Source organism: Lepidochelys kempii, chromosome 9 (genome assembly GCF_965140265.1).
Source record: "Lepidochelys kempii isolate rLepKem1 chromosome 9, rLepKem1.hap2, whole genome shotgun sequence".
NCBI classification, from domain to species: domain Eukaryota; kingdom Metazoa; phylum Chordata; order Testudines; family Cheloniidae; genus Lepidochelys; species Lepidochelys kempii.
This window is the reverse complement of record NC_133264.1, coordinates 83,848,488-83,865,510: the sequence shown is the minus strand read 5'-3', so window position 1 is coordinate 83,865,510 and position 17,023 is coordinate 83,848,488. Positions and strand designations below refer to the sequence as shown.

The 17,023-nt window shown below is 43.0% G+C and overlaps 1 protein-coding gene across 8 annotated transcripts in view; it reads right to left on the bottom strand.

The window, feature by feature from the left end:
* DCX (doublecortin) overlaps positions 1–17,023 on the bottom strand; it is a 195,676-nt gene that overhangs the window by 35,543 nt on the left and 143,110 nt on the right. For 7 of the 8 annotated variants that reach the window (XM_073361173.1, XM_073361177.1, XM_073361175.1 and 4 more), the window contains 2 exons: positions 5,180–5,282; positions 1,267–1,404 (listed from right to left, as the gene is read on the bottom strand). In XM_073361173.1, the coding sequence (XP_073217274.1) occupies positions 1,267–1,404; positions 5,180–5,282 (241 nt within the window). The remainder of the gene's footprint in view (positions 1–1,266; positions 1,405–5,179; positions 5,283–17,023) is intronic. The other variant, XM_073361180.1, reaches the window with a different exon arrangement.

Sequence of the window (17,023 nt, the reverse complement as noted above, 5' to 3'; positions counted from 1 at the left end):
GATTGTAGCAAGGGCATGGGTTTTAAGAAAAGCACATGGCTAGAATCATGAAGGAAAGGAATATAAATAAGGAATAAAATACCTTTTAGAGACAGAACAATTTTTAAAACATACAATTTTGACACTATTAATTTAACTTAGTATTCTTCTGTATTTTAAGAGCATTGTAATAAAATTAATGAACTGCTTCTTGTGGAAAATATCATTAAAAACTAATTATTAAAAGCTTTATTTCCAAAAAGCCTAAGATATTTCCAATGCAATGCAGTGGTTAGCTTTCTTTTGGCCAGTCACACACGTTGAATTACAAGGCATAAAGGGGCTGGGAGAACAAATGATGATTCTGGTCATGTGTTCTATGAGGGTAAAAAGATTTTGTGTGCTCCGTTGGCATTTTGGGTAACCCTATTTAGACTGGGCAGGCACCTTGGGACCTGCTTCTGAGGGGGGTCTGCCACTTTAATTAGAAGCCATTCCCTGCATCTCCTGGAGGAAGTATTCTGATGGTTAATATTAACACCCTAGGCCCACTGTTCCTATAATATGATTCTACCAAGTATCCATTATCAGAGATGTAATGTTTAGGCTTGGCTTCAAATTGCATCAGGCACATATACACCTATCACAGGCATGCTACATGAACAGCTGCTAGACAACCTGCCAGTTTCTATCCTGGAGGGAGAGAGGCAGATCCCACACTACTGAAATATGAAAAGCTACTGTAGCAAATGAAGATTTCCATTTTAGTTACTTCCAGCACCTGTATTTACAGGTTCCTCTGTATTATTTTAATGAGTCTATGGCCAGCTTCTGCAATGGGCAAGGTTCTTAGTTTTCTTAAATAGAGATTAAACAGGCATGTTTTCAGACTACATAATTATTAACACTCACATTGCACAGGAGGTTATTTTAAATTAAAGTACATCTAAGAGAAAAGAAACACCTAATCTGACAAAATTGGATCTCTCTATGCCTCAGTTCCTTATCTGTAGAATGGGGATAAATAATATTCCCTTTCTCTCACCTTCATTGTCTTGTTTATTCAAGACGGTAAGCTGTTGGAACAGGAGCTGTACCTTACTCTGTGTTTGTACAGGGGCTAGCATAACAGGGCCCTGATCTTAACTGGAATCTTTAGACATTATCACAATGCATATAAATAAAAATAACAGGAAATGCCGGAGGTCACTGTATCGAAAGATACATGGCATTTGTTTCCTTGTGTGGATGGAGTCAATATTCATCCACTGGAAAACAATCACTCACCATCTTGATGGTTACCTGAATCGGCTGGAGACTTGCTCCGGCGCATGGGGGCTGGACTCTTTGCTGAGCTCTTCTGAGGGGTTGGGGACGACTTGCTGCCTGGAGTGGTTGGAGGATTCCCTTTCATTACACGGCACTCTAATAAAATAAATGACAAGCGTATTTAGTTCTCTTATTGACCTTAATTGCTAGGGGCCTTTTACCCCGTGGAAAGCACCGAGGGCACAGGGTATGTATTGCACAATCTAATGAAAGAAATACAAGACAGCACAGCACTTCATATTTTCAATTTGCTTTACAAACACTGGGGAAGATTGAACACCTCTGAGCGCAGGAGGCAGCTGGCATTCCCACGCGGCTATCAGGGGGGCTGCATCAGAGAGGAGATTCACCCTGAGGGAGGGCAGCATTAAAATCCAGCAGCGCTCACTTGTCAGAGGTGCTGATTCTGTGCCTGCCTAGCTCAGTTTGGTTCCCCTGGCAGAGTGGGGTTGCAAGTGGTTTGCACCTCTATGCTCTTACTCCAGGCAAACTTACCACAGCAATGGCTCTGCAGCCTCGGCTGTGCTGGTTTCCACTGGCCCACCCTAGGTGATGAATTGAGTCCATTGACTAATTAATCTCTGTAGCATCTTGACAATGGTCAGAGTGCACCGTGGGAAAAGTCAGAATAAAGAACAATTAATATGTCTCCTGGCCAGCTGAGGCCAGGGTAACAGGTGACAAAATGCAGTCCACACTAACCAGACCATGTGTAACAGCTATGGACAATGAGTGAAATTTACTCAGGTGCAGAAAACCAGCACAAGCCTCACTCAACCACTTAAGCCTCACTTATGGCCCTGCATTAAAGACTTTAAGTGGTGCATAGACCATCTGCACCAGAGAGAATTTCACTCAGACTGAACAAACCCTCTTCTGTGACTTCTCCAAGCCGCAGTCTTTTGGGAGCTGCACCATATGCAGATGTACAAAAATGAAGTCCTGTCTCCTGGGCACTCTGCCCATGCTCTTACACTCACAAGTAAATTACAGTCCGACTGTGTTTTCTTAAAAAATAAATGCACTGGGTAGAGAGAAAAATGTAAACACCATTTACGAAGGCTCCAAAGAGGCATAGAAATGCTACAAAGCTTCATGGGAACTAGGATTTCAAGCATTCCAAATCTTGAACTCAGCGGTTACTTGAACTGAGAGATACCTGGAAGAGTACTTCTCCACTTCTTAAAGTTATTAATTTCATCCAGATAGGGGGAGGATAAGAAGAAGAGGATTTCCCCTTTGTTAAATGCTGATTAGTTCAGCCCTGTGTCCTTAGACCTAGATCTTCTGCACGGATACCCTTACAAATGGACATTATGGTGGTTCTCCAAGTTAAATCTCCCACATACAGCCCGTGTTTCATGGGCAAAGCTCAGCTCGGCCAGCATTAGTTAGGATTTAAAATCCCCTTGACTGGATTCCCTAATGGAAATGAAGTAAGGCAGCACGCAGCAGATGAATGATTGGTCAACCGAAAACAAGGTGTCTGACCCAAATGTATGTTATTTGTTTATTTCTACATCAGAATATCTATGAAAATGTAATCGCCCTAATTCCCTCCAGCCCCCACCGCCCCCACTTGAAATGAGGCAGCCAGCCTTATTTTCTTTCTTCCAGACAGTTTGCTGGAAAGTTTGCTTTTGGGTCATGCAATATGATAAAAAGAGGAAATTATGCCAGTACTTGGCATTGTGCTCCAGGGATACCATACGCGGCTAATTAGAATGAGCACTGAACCCGGTCACTCTGTTGCTTAATGACACAAGATGCATGATATACAAAAACTGAATCTGATGTAGGGAGGCGGAATGTTTTTAAAAGAATATGGTATCTTATAGATGGTATTAAAGAAGCACTGATCGTGTCTCCATAGTTATAGCTGAGTTGATATAGACCCCATTTCATATGCATAAACAAAGGAAGGGATGGAAGCAGTTGCCATTAAAAGACAACAGTATTTCCCTATAATTGATCATGGAAATAGTGGGGGATCTCATATGCCCCTGTGTGATAACCATTGGAAAATACTGACATTTTAAAGGCAGCCATTGTGTGTCTGTGTATCTGGACAGATCCACACACGGAGAGAGGGTGAAATCCTGACCCCACTGAAGTCAATGGCAAAACTCCCATTGTCTTCAATAGAGTTAGGATTTCACCGAGTTTTTAATTAGCTTGCTATAAGACTAGCTCTTTCAGCCTAAGACGCTGCTGCCAAGATCAGTGGGTTCACAAGAGACACGGCAATTCTGGAAGAGTGCCGGGTCTCAGCAGCAGGAATTTGAAGGATGAACTTTTGATGGGCATTTTGGAGGGAAAAGATGACATACATCTTGCTTGTACTACTTCTCATCTTGTCTCTTGACGTCTCATCAGACAGGACCTAATGGCCAGCAATCTGAGTGCACATCTTCCAGCTGGGGAGGCAGACATGCCCGTGACAAAAGAGATTGTAATGAAAGATATCCTGGATCCCTGTGTTGTGTGAGATATAACAGAGAGGGATGCTGGTGGAGAATGGGAAGATGGTGCGGGCGAAGGGGACGCTGTCTGCTTTTGGGAGTTCCTGAGCACTTGCAGCTCAGTGCCTCTGAAAATCAGGCCAGACTTATTTTTGTTAACAGACATCCAAACTGGAAAAGCTCGGCCCCCTTTCAAGTTGTTCTGCTAGGATTTCATGCAAGCAGTTTTACAGCATGGAGATCCCTCAGAGCTGCGTGAACTGTGTGGTGTTAAAATATAAGCGAAGCTCTGGTTGTAGACAGCCTCTTCGGCTCAACAAGGGCTTCATTCTCTGTGTGCAAGGCTTCAGCAGAATGTTGGAAACTCTCTCTGACACACAGAGACCACCACATTGTTTAATCTGAGTTATGCAAGTCAAAAATACTAGATTCAAATAAAGACAGACTCCAGGAGGTGTCATAAAACTCCCGAATTTCAAGAAGAGCAGACCTCACTTGACTCTCACGCTGATATTGAATGCAAAGCACTGTTTGGACACTAATGCTTTGTTGCATTTGTAGCATATAATAGCTCACACCTAAGGATACCTAAATACCTCAGGCGTCTTGGGAAGCATCAAGCTGAAGTCTAACGATCAAATTTTCTGCCCATATAAATGGACAAAACTCCATGGAAGTCAGTGGAGTTGCACTAATTGACAGCAGCAGAGACTTTGGCCGGACAGGTGTGCAATCACTGGATAACTGCAAGCACCTATGACCGCTTGGGTAAATCCTACAATTAAGATGTGTATGTTCCTTGATATCATAGATTTCATATCTTAGTTTATCATTGATACCTACAGGACTATAAATGTGGTGTTGCAGTTGGACTGGAGACAAACCGTGATGACAGATCATCCCCAAAAGGGATAGCATGCTCTAAAATTTTCACCCCTTTTCAACTCTTACTACTTTTTACAATCAACCACAGTAGATAGTGGAGGAACCTTAGTTCATAACTGCCTTAGCTCCCATTTCATACACACACATATACATCTTTCAAGCACAAGAGTGGTGATCATTTTGTGAGTCTGTTTTTATTACTTGGGGATGGAGTAACTGATACTACAATCAACCATATGCATATAACTAGGAGGACATTTGCTAACAGATTATGTTGCTTTTCAATTAGTAGAAAATGTTAGCGCCTTTAATGAATCCACCTATTCTGCCTTGTGGCAAATCAGTCAATATCCATCAGATTACAATATTCACTGACTGTCCAATAAGCCCAAAGGATGCTAAATTACTTGTGCTTAAAAAAAAAGCAATAAAATACAAGCAACTTCAATCAAACTGGGGTGGGGTGGGGTGGAGGAAGAAAAACCCCAAGTAGACAGAATAGAGATCAGTGCATGAGATATTACCGTTTTCATCCAGAGAAAAGTCATCCTGTGCATAGCGGAATTTTTCCGGACCACAGGCAATAAACACATCATCATCCCCAAAGAAATCGTGGAGACAGGTCACCTACAGAGAGAACAAAGTCATTCATGTTATTTTTAACTCTTAACTCTGATGTGGCTCAGCTTTAATTGACACATGAGCATACTGCTGGCCTCTCCTCTCTATGTTTTCCCCCCAGCACTAATTTGGGAAGCCTGTTGCCCAACACACTGTGTACTCCAGGCAAATCAAGCATAAAACTATCATTAAAAAAAAAGAAAAAAAAACCCAATCACTTTGCAAAATGCAATGACGTGTGACCTTTCCAATCTATGCAGGAGTGGACAAGCTATATTACTCATCATAATGATACAAATGTTCTTGGGCTCCCTCTCAAATAAGAAGCAGGTGTGGCCCTTACAGGTTATTGATCCCCTTACTCGTGTTGATTAGGACCATACCTCTCAGGCAGAGCCCACAAAATCAAAGGGACTACTTTGCAGAGCAAGGATCACAGACTGGGACCCTGTGAGAATGAAATCGGGACTATGAGGTTTGAAAATGAGTGCAAATACTGATGGCTTAACTGTGCCATTGAGGTCTGGCCATAACAAGGGGCAGGATGGAGGAGTGCCATCTCAGAGGAACCATGAGGAAGCATTCACCCAAGTGCCCCCACAGCTCCCAGGCACACAGAGACAGTGTCTACCCTACTACACCTCTTTCTGAGGTGTGGCTTATCCCACCCTTCTCCCCTCCCGCATGCAGAATATACACATGAGAGGAGAGCAAACCAATGGCCCCACCCCAAACCATAGAGGCTGGAATTCTGCCTGGCCCTTTTGTAGGGCACACAAGTATGGGGAAAGTTCCTACCCTGCTCTGCCATAAGAGCCCAGCACAATCTGGCCTGGAGCTGGGAATTTGCCCCAGGACAGGTGGTGCCTCTGGGAAACATTGTGCCTCCTTATGCCCTCCCCTGCTTGACCGCCCTGAATGTGGTGATACTAAGACAATATCACATCTCTATCGCATCTTCTGGGGTAATTCTCCCATAGAACCCCAGCCAACTAGGGTGACCAGATGTCTCAATTTTATAGGGACAGACCTGATTTTTGGGTCTTTTTCTTATATAGGCTCCTATTACCCGCCCACCCCCATCCTGATTTTTCACACTTGCTGTCTGGTCACCATACGGCCAACAAGGAGAGGGATAGCAACGGGACAGGACGGAAAGAGTCAGCACGTGGTAAGCATGTGATGGGCAGTGGATTAAAGAAGATAATAGAAGGGAATTTCAAATGGGGGTGACCACTCTGCACGGCCCCCTGCCCACAGTTCAGTGATGGAGGGTCCATTCCACAGCAGAAGGTAATCACTTCCTCCCAACCTAAGGTAAATTGTGTTCCCAGGCTGTAGATACCAAGGATGATGGGACACAGAGAGGAAAGACTGAGATGGACAGCAGAAACAGTCATGTTTATAATGGCCTGAATATCTCACCTCTCTATTTTGCCATCCTAAATGGGTGGAAATAAACATCTGACAACAAATTGTGCTCCAGACTCCCATCTCGCTTTTGTGGCCCTACGGAGCCAGGGAGGTGTGGAAGTAATGCATCCCCTTTGGACCACAAATACAATCAGGGAAACAGGCATCTGGGAGTTAGGAAATAAAAGAACCCATGGCAAGCAACACACTAGCTGTTCTGCTCACTTGCTGGGAGAGCATCCTGTGAGGGGTGAAGTGTGAAGAACAGTCACAGTGGAAGATGGTCTTTAATTAAAGTGTTTTTGATAGGCAGGTAACTGATTCCCACCACTATTCTGCTGATGACTGAGGTGGTATTAACAATCTGTACACTAACCCAAGGTACTTTGCTGGCTGGCCACAAAATTATTAAAATAAAACGTGTCATTAAAACACTTGCTGGAGGCAATGGAGAAAAAATGCAGCGCACAGCCTTTGGGGACTTCCAGACAAGATGTCACAGACACCACTGTTAGGTTCTGGGACATATGTCATGGTGGCTTCTCTGGTTCCAGAATGGATTGTGCTCTACAGGGACATAAAGGTGAATCAGGTTGGTTTCCCAGTCTTTTACCTCCTTGCCTGGCCATGGGAAAATAAAATATGAAAGGATGAAACTACCATATATTGTTTTCTTCCCTGCTGTTTGAGGGAGATTTTTTTTTTTTTGGTAAGATCACCTCCAATCCTGGTGTGCACATCAAGTGTAACTCATAGCAATGGCTACTTACGACCACATTATGCCTTTTAGCCAGAGCCCTCAATAGCAGGAGGGTGAAGCCATGATGGGAGCAAGGGAGACATTTTGTCTACTGAGGCATGATGATGCCTGGAGCTCTTCCATGGGAGGAGAATGCCTACAGTACCTCCTTTTAAGAGATGCAGCACATGCTCTCCTCTATGGTTGGCCAGCTCTGTGAGCATGGCTTTGATTTCACAAGCCCTTTGGGTGGCTTGTGCCCTAGTGGCACTATCAGAGGGAGTAGTACCTATGCGTAGCAGAACAGAGGGAATGCAAATGCAGCTGGCCCCTGCACTGGGGAGGGGGGCATTACACCCCGCTCCTCACTCGATGGGCACCAACACACAGGCCAGCCACAATCTGCCTTTGAATACAATGTTGGCACACAAAGGTATCTCCAGTTTCCATCTTGAGTGAAAAAAGTCAGTGGGTGCCATCTTGTTAAACCTGAGTGCCCTTCTCCCGACCCACCCGTGACTTCGCGATGCGCAGTCCCGTGACCAGAACCCTAGTCCAACAATCTCCATAAATCTCCCATAGACGCTGATGGCCCTGTTCATTTCAACTGGGCTATGAGAAATCTTTCCGAGGTACAATCTTTCCGAGTTAGCCTATCATATCTCCACATGTGGTGAATACAGCTAGAAGTCCTCATTACTTTGCAGGCTGGTAACTTTGCCCTTTCTACAGAACCATCATGTTGTACACAGAGGTAGCCTGTAACCAGGTGATCTTATCACCATTTGCCTCATCTTCCCTCACGCACTTCCCTTCTAGTGTTGGTTACATATGGAAATTGTGTCTTGTTTCAAATTAGATTGTAACATCCTCCAGACAGGGATAGTATCTTCCTGTGTGTCGTGTGGCACCTAACACAGTGGAGCTTCTATGGGATTGAGGCCCGTAGGTGCTGCTGCAATATGAACCACAAGCAATAGTGCTCTTTATAAAAGGAAAAGATGGACGCTTTCTTTTGCTCTTGCATCTGCCGCTAGAGTTGTGACAGCTTAATTGCATAGTTACAGTGAAATACGGGATGTGATTACACAGTAACAGCGAAATCACTATGTTCATGGAGACTCCTCTGGAATCAGGGGTAATTACACAGTAAAGTGTGCTCATGCTATTGTGTTATTTCTTGGTAAGTGCACTTAATTGAAGCCATCATTGTGCAACCACTAGTGGAAAATGTGTACATGAGATCACTTGGGAGAGAATCTTATGGACGCAGACCGGTCATCAACATCCTGCCATTCTTTTCACCTGGCCTTGTGGCGTGTTGACAGGTGCCCTTCTGAGGCAAAAATTGGATGATGATACTCTTTCACCATTGCAAGATGCCTTGAGAACTTGGATGAAGTGCAAAGTAATATTATTATTGTTATAAAGGGATGAACTTGTTTATAAAGGGATTAGGGCCCCTTTGAGAGTCATGAAGGCAGCTCTAGCTCTTTCTCTTTCTCTCTCTCTCTCTCTCTGCCTTTTCCTCACATTGGAGCTTTGTTAGCCAAATGTTCTGAAAGTCATCTAAACTTGAGCCATCCTTGAGTAAGTAGTGTGCAGGCAAGGAAAGAATTAAATTAGAACATCCCTCAAAAAGTCATACTGGGGTAGGCATCAGCATCTGCTCTGAGTTAGTGTGAGCTCAGCAGCGTGAAAATACATCTGCTAGAAACGGGAAAACATTTCAAATCTTTTCAAAAAATTCAATTTCCATTTGTCATCAGAATTTTCCGGCCAGCTCTAATGTCTGCTGTGATTTTATACAGAATGCTGCACATTGGCAGCTGATGGCTCCTGTTTTGGCATGTCTGTGTCATTGATGATGCAGCCTTTATAGATTGCATGTAAATTTGAAGGGTCCACAAAATGTGTTGGGCAGACTGGAGATCAACTTCCTGGAATAGTTCATCCCTATGCCCACTGATCTATTTTAACTAGGCTGAAAAAGTTAATTTCAAGCTCTAAAAAATCAAATGTAAAAAGGGCATTCAGCTATTCTGATAAGATTCAGCATTGCATACTGGTTATCATATCTAATTACAGCAGGAGTCTGCTGTAGTTATGGTTGCAAAGCAGTTGCTAGTACAAGCTTCTGTTTTCACACACACAGCTTCCAAAACACTAAACTTTAGGGCTGATATCTTCTATCGTGGGTTTTGATCTAAAGCAGAATTTGCTTGGCAAATTTTCAGCAAACACTTTCTCCCATGTTTGATTAAAGCCGGGTTGAAAATGGTAACTACATTATTTTTAGACCAGTTTTCAGCAAAAAAGGATGGAGTTTGAAACTTGAGACTTGGTATAACATAGCCCTCATTACAGCCTAGAATCTTTGCTTGGCTGGAAAATAACTGGGTTTGATTTAATACAGATATCACTGTCTGAATATTTAGTATTGAGTATGTGCAATACAAAATGTACTTAGGTCTGAGGAACACACTTAAAAATAGGTGCACAGTGGAGATAGTTGAAAGTATACTGGTTCATTCTAACAATTTATAAGCACTGCTGTCAAAGCCTTCCAAATGAGATCAGGGAAAGTTAAAACTTGGTTTTACTCTCCTCATGTTATCCTGCAAGCCAAACACTTTTGCTATAGAATTCCTCACAAAAATAATAAAAAAACCCTCAGAAGCAATAGACTGATATTCAACCCGATGCACGATTTAATATTAACATCATGCACAAAATCAGAAACTTTGATTATTCTCAGAGCAAGATGGAGACCTGTTTTCCCCCTGCAACTCATCACCAAGAGTCAGCTTGCAGTGCATTTTAATTCCTATAACAGTAATTAGGTAGAGGGGGAGGAGAGTGAAAGATCAGGCAGTATGGCACAAAGAATTGAGATGATCCACTGGTTGAGCTTCTAAATGCACAAGCCATTTATCTCTACATTTACTTTTACTCCCTTTTCCCCTATTTTAATTTTTTCCTTAAAAACCCAAAGGAAATTAACTGTACAAATATCTATCATAATGCCATGTTAAGATTGCAAGATCCAGGTTTCATAAGGTTAGGAGATTCTAAAAGTTAACTCCTATGCAATGCCAATTCAGGCAAGTTGCACATATTCCATTATACTATGTAGTATTTCCTATTTCTCTTTCACGTATTAAAGATTATAACTCTTAAGCTAGTAACTTTGTTATTAATGTATATCCTAAAACATAGCAGATGTGCAATGTGGCCACGTTAAAATTGTTTTCAGTAACCTTAACTTTTGAAATTTGCTGACGTTTGAGTGCTTGATCTTACAACCTCACACAGATACAAAAGACATCTATTTCTAAGGACATGAAACCAGAAGACCTGGCCAGGGAAATAATAGTGTATGCTGGACTCATGGCAATTCCAGGATGAATTCTGCTTTTCTGAATTCCTCCTGAAGCTCGTGATGGGTAATGCAGATCTACTCCGCCCTCAAGGCAGGGTTGTTCCTTACTCACATAAGAGATCCTTTAAATTGCATTAATGCTATTTTTATTTTTTGCATTTAATTATAAAGTCACATTATGGATCTTATTTTCGCCTTTCTTAAAATGTCCTGTTTATCTCAGTTTCTTGGTGAAACTAATAAATATTTCAGGTCCCTAGTATGCCAATCAGTGTGAATCATTTATTAAGTTTGCTTTCCACTTAGGTTTACTTTAATCAGTTGTTCTGATTATATTTGATAATTAGTCCAGAACATCATGGAAATCCCAGGAGAAAGTAAACGCCAACAAAAATTTATCCCAACAGATATCTTGAAAATCATTAATTGTTCTAAATGCTGCATTATGCTGCTAGCTATGAATTTATTAAGGCATGATGCAGAAAACTGTTAACAGCTTGCTAGTGCCAGGACCAAGCTGCTAGCTGAAAAAGGTTGATATTGATAATACCATTATAATGAAATAGTGACAATGCTATCAAAAGCCATGAGGCCAGTAAGATTTGATTGGTAACATTACATTTCAATGGTTTTCTGTGCAGCAGGTAAAAATGAATTCTGCAACAGATAGAAACATAACTTGCTTTCATGTGTGTGTGTTTTTAAAGGAAAGCAATACATATAATGCTTCCATCAAAATTCTAGATTAAAAGGACACAATTGACTTTAAAAGAAATCATACTGCAAAGAAACATTTGTGTTTCTCCCAGCTTAGATAATAAAAGCGAATGATGTCAATTTGACCAGTTTTGTTTATAATCAGTTTCACTCTCCAGGTCTTAGTTCTGTAGTGTTTGGGTTGCAAACCCTGCCTGCAAATGTTTATTCATTACAAAGTAATTATTTCTACTGGATTTCATAGAAACATTTTTATTGGTCCAATTTGTGTGTGGGCTTTTTAAAAAAATACTTGATTTTACCTAATCTAAAATTTGGAACAATTTGTTGTTGGCAGCATGTCCTTTTGAAGAGTCAGTAATGATATATTCATTCCTCCACCCCAAAAAAGAATTGCATTTAGAAAACCCTGTGCTGTCTGCGCCTCTGTATCAACTATGTCTTCCTAGCTCCTTACTGATAGGTTGCGGTGCAAGTAGAATTCATTTCTTACCAGTATGCTGCACTCATGGGAGGGACACAAAGGTGGGGGCACCTGACTTCTCCAGGTGACCCCCCCAGGTGACTCCTCCCTGCCCTGCCCCCATCCCCTCCCCATGGTCCACATCCATCTCATGTTACTTTGTGGGGGGAGGGTCTCTGTCCTCCTCCCGCTGTGCCGGAGACTTCTGAACCGCGGGGCTCTCCGGAACCACAGCGGCGAAAGGAGCAGAATATGGGGCTGCCGCGCAGCCCCACGCTGGCAGCTCCTCCGGCACGGCTGTACTGCCCCCCATCCCTTCCACGCAGCTGCGTCTCCTGAGTCCTGCCTGGGTTCTGGTACAGCAGCCAGCCCCACCGGAGGACGGGGTTGGGGTTGGGGGACCGTACAGCCGTCCGGAGGACCTGCCAGCGTGGGGCTGTCCAGAGGCCCCTTGTTCTGCTCCTCCTGTGTCTTTCCGGTACAGAGGACTGGCTATAAATATCTTACTGGTACGGCATACCGAACTGTACCACTGTACTTGCACAACTGCTGATAGGGATCTTTGCATGACAATGTTCTTTGTTTATAAGATTCATATTTTATTGACAGGTTTCAGAGTAGCAGCCGTGTTAGTCTGTATCCGCAAAAAGAAGAGGAGTACTTGTGACACCTTAGAGACTAACCAATTTACTTGAGCATAAGCTTTCGTGAGCTACAGCTCACTTCATCGGATGCATTCAGTGGAGACTCAGTCTTGCTCTCCTTCCTCAGGGAAAACGCTCAGCAACAGTTATTGGATCAAATCAGGTCCCAGATCACTCCCCTTTAGTTCTGTGCATGGAGGGTGTGAGAAATACTGCAATCCAACGTAATATCTTTGGGGACTATATTACATTCAGTTTATGTATCATAGTGGGTCAGAGATTGTATGCAACTCTGTGGTAGAGGGTTACCACAGCTCCTCCAGGAACCAGAAACAATGGGGAGTGATGAAGGTGAATCACTTAGGTTGTAAACACCTCCACAGAGAGTTCCACCCCGTAGGAAGCCTGCATATACTGCTTCAAAGCGGGTTTTCCAGAGACCAACACACAAAGAAAGGCTTTTGGCATAAAAAGTCTGTGTTTAAACCAGTGATCCCCAAACCGTGGGGCACGCCCCCTAGGGGAGTGCACAGTAGGGAAGGAGCACTGCCTAGCCCCGCTACACCCCCTGCCCAGCTCCAGCCCTGCTCTGCCCCCTGCCAACCCTCAGCCTAGCTCTGCCCTCATTCCCTCTCTGCCCTCAGGCCATCTCCACCTCTGGCCCCAGCTCCTCCCCCACTCCCAGTTCTGCCCCTAGCTCTCTGCTGAGGAAGCCTTGGCTGGGCCATAATGGATGGGGGGGGTCTGTACAGATTCCATTACTGGTGGGGGAGGGGGCGTGACAGGAAATGTTTAGGCACCGTTTGTTTAAACTGACTGAGTCCCTTCCTTCTGATCCAGCACACAGACAGAAGCTCAACGCTTGTGGAAGGGTTGAAAGGACTTTGGCCTACTAGGGCCATAAGACTGATGGGTGACTCCTGGTCTGTTTACTGTGTGTTTAAATCGTTTATTGTTTTTTCTGTATTACTTTTACCGTAAGACTAAACTTGTAACTGCGAGCAACACATTGTTCATAGCACTCAGAGAGAAAGCAATAACCAGGCACAGGCAGACAGGCTTGCTGGGGATATCACAGTGTAAGGCAAGGAGCTGTGTTGCCTTAATATCCCCTGGTCAGAAGGGAGAGACCAGGGTCCCTGCCCAAAGCCAGGTGACAGCTGGAGTCCTGAGACCTGACTAGGCACTTCTGGAGTGGAACACAGAGAGGGGAATACAGGTGCAGTTATTACTGACACTGGGAAAAAGGTGACTTTGCACAGGGTGCATCTTCCCACCACTACTACTGTACGACCATCCCCCGTGTAGCTAGGCAAGGTCAATATTATATCTTCCGCCACCTGCAGCTGACTTTGCCTAGCTACTTCACAGTCGAAACTATACAGCCTTGTCTCCACTGGATTTTACAGTGAGCCAGTTAATACATTTTAGTTATCTCACCCCATTTCTTAGTAGTGAACACACAGCCGCAGCTGCTTCTGCAGCACTACCCTCTACCTATTCCAGACTCCACAGAGAGCACTCTCTAGGGTCCAAGGGCTGCAATGGAGGAAAAGGTGGAGACTAGGCAGATAGGGTGGAAGAAGGGTGGGGTGGAAGCATGACATTGTACCCCCCTGGATCCTTGTAAGTTCCTTGGAAAAGAGACAACAGCCTGGGACTTTCAGAGGCAACTATAGCCAGGGGAATCCCTGGTAGTTCAGCTCCAATAGAGAGCTGTCAGAGAGCCAAGGGAGGGGTCAGTGTTTGGAAGGCTTGAAGAGATCTGCAAGGAGATCTGTCAGTTTTGGGGTGGGGGTGGGGAGCCCAAGTGCCTGTTCTGCAGGGAGGCAACCCTCTCCCTGCTGGGATGATGTGGGTGGGATGTCCGTGAGGCGACTATTGAAGAGAGATCCTCCACTAGAGTCTGCTCCAGCAAGTTTTATTGTGGAAGGGGATGATCTGACCCCTAAACAGAGGCTGAGTGTCTTCAATTCATATTGATTTCAGTACAGGAGTTGCAGGTGATCAGTACCTGTCAGGATGTGTACCAGTGGCAGGTTGCCCTAAAATACCATTGAATGCTAGGGATGGCAGGTGTTTTTTCTGCAGCTGGCTTCATGACCTCACACTTAGCTGCTGTGGGATTGCTTGTGATGTAATAAACAGAGTTTTGTGAATTCACTTGGGGAAGGAGCAGTAAACATCTGAATTACATGCAAATGTCCCTAATGACAACATCAGAGGGAGGTAAAACAGGAGAGAATACAAGCTATACCTGTATAAGGGGTATGTTTTACTGTCTTCCAGGAGCTGGCTGTTTGTACTTTAAAACTATAATTCAATAGCAATTGAAATAAATAAAAGGAACATAGATATTACAAGCCTTTATATTCTCCCTGGCTTTAACAATGGTCTGAGTCATTTACCAATGCAATACCCGGCTGTGCTTTAAAATGGTCTGTGATTAACCAGCACCTCCTGTTTCCTTTAGCATTCTGCAGAGTCATATAAATTATCTGCATGACTAATTGGGTGACCTCACTGTCATTCTGAAACTATTACAAACATCAACAGCAATGGCAACTTCTCTCTCTTAAATCCACTTTTTACAATTTGCTGCGTAGCAGGTGATAAATCGCTAGTGATCTCATGGCTGGCACTTTATTTAGAGTCCTCTAGTCATTGAATTGCCCCATTCTGTCTTCCAGGAATGTGGCTAGATCTAACACCTCTTTGAAAAGGAATATATCCCAGAGGAGGATTAACTGAACTCTATCTTCTTCTCATTCTGGAGATATTATTTTGTCAGAGGTATTTATTCTTCACCAGTGGAGCCAAGAGTGTTCTTGACATACTGTGAATGGTCAGTCCTTCTAACACACAATTATTCATAACACCACCTTTAAGTCTAGGATTTATGCGTAGCAGCCTCCAAGCTTCAATCTCTTCCTGATTTGAGTTAATTAACGTAGTAGAATAATAGCACAGAACTGTCATCTTGGCATCCTTGTTATCAGAAGAGGTATTAGGCAGTATCTCTTAACTAACTAGTTGAGTCTACACACGTCTAAGCATAAGATCCTGTAATGGGTTTCTTCTTCCTTTTCCAATTTTATTCCTGATGGTCCTCAATTACAGGGTCTTACTTATCCGCATTCAGCTCTTTCCTGTTGAATACTTTAAAAGGAAGGGGATCTTGGTATTTAGGAAGGTTCAGCAGTCCCCATATCTCTGGAGTTGTGAGGTTTCTGAGAAACTGGACTTCAAGAGAGATCTTATGCTGAGCTATCCATCTACTTTCCTCCGACTGTCACCCGTCTTCCACTTGGAAAATGTCTTTCATCATTTGAGGTCCTTTATGGCCAGAAGAGGAGGAGAATTTCCCTTTTTGTCTTTCAATGGAACTTCTCTTAAGGCAATAGAGAATTATGGATGAATCCACACAAGTGAAATTGTACTACTGAGAACAGAACTAGGATCTCTAGCTGCTTTAATTAGTGTTAAGAAATTCAGCATCTCAAAATTGTTAGCTTAGCTGAAGAGTAATGCTTATTTCAGAGGATTGCAAACTTAGCTCTTCTCTCACCACTTGGTCAGTTCGGTATTAGGGCACGTAGATAAAGAGAATGGACTAGTGCCTGTGTGGGGGCTCAATGTAACTAAGCTTGATAAAAGTATAACAAGGACTTAAGGGCCTTATTTGTGTAATAGCATCTTTTATGTTTGATAGGAGTGTGTTTATTTCAGAAGTGAGAAACCAAAGTCTTAATTACAAAGGCAGCTCCCCTCTACAATTAAATCAACTATGTGTGCACAATCAATAAAGCCAGGCACATGGTACAGAAACAATAAACACGAAGACTTGTTCTTTTGTTATGCCAGACCCACAGTGAGACCTAACAAAGTCAGATGCCAGAGTGAATATCAGAAAATACCGTAAGTACCTAACTGATTTAAAATGTGTCACTTACTCTTTTCCCCAAAACCACTGCGTGCCTGTTCAGAAACAGAGAGCTTTTAGAAGATTTAAAGGGTTATGATGATGTAATGGAAAATGAAGAAGTTGACAATGGAATGTGTAAGCAGTTAATATAATTTTTGAAACAGTCCACAGATATGAACACAAACCTAAAATAGACATTACAAAGTGATTTACATTTTATTAGATTTTTGTTTCCTACACTTAAATAGCAGAGATGTTTAGGTTTAATCATTTTAAATTTAAATACACATGCACACCCTCAGTAGATTCCACATGTACATTTACAAAACCAGACTTACTCATTTGCCATTAGGGAAAACAATGCACACAAAGTTGAGGCAATGGAAAAACGGAATAATCTTTTTCTCATATGGAAAATTCTAAATGAAAATACAAATACGTTTTTAGAAAATAGGTGAAATTAA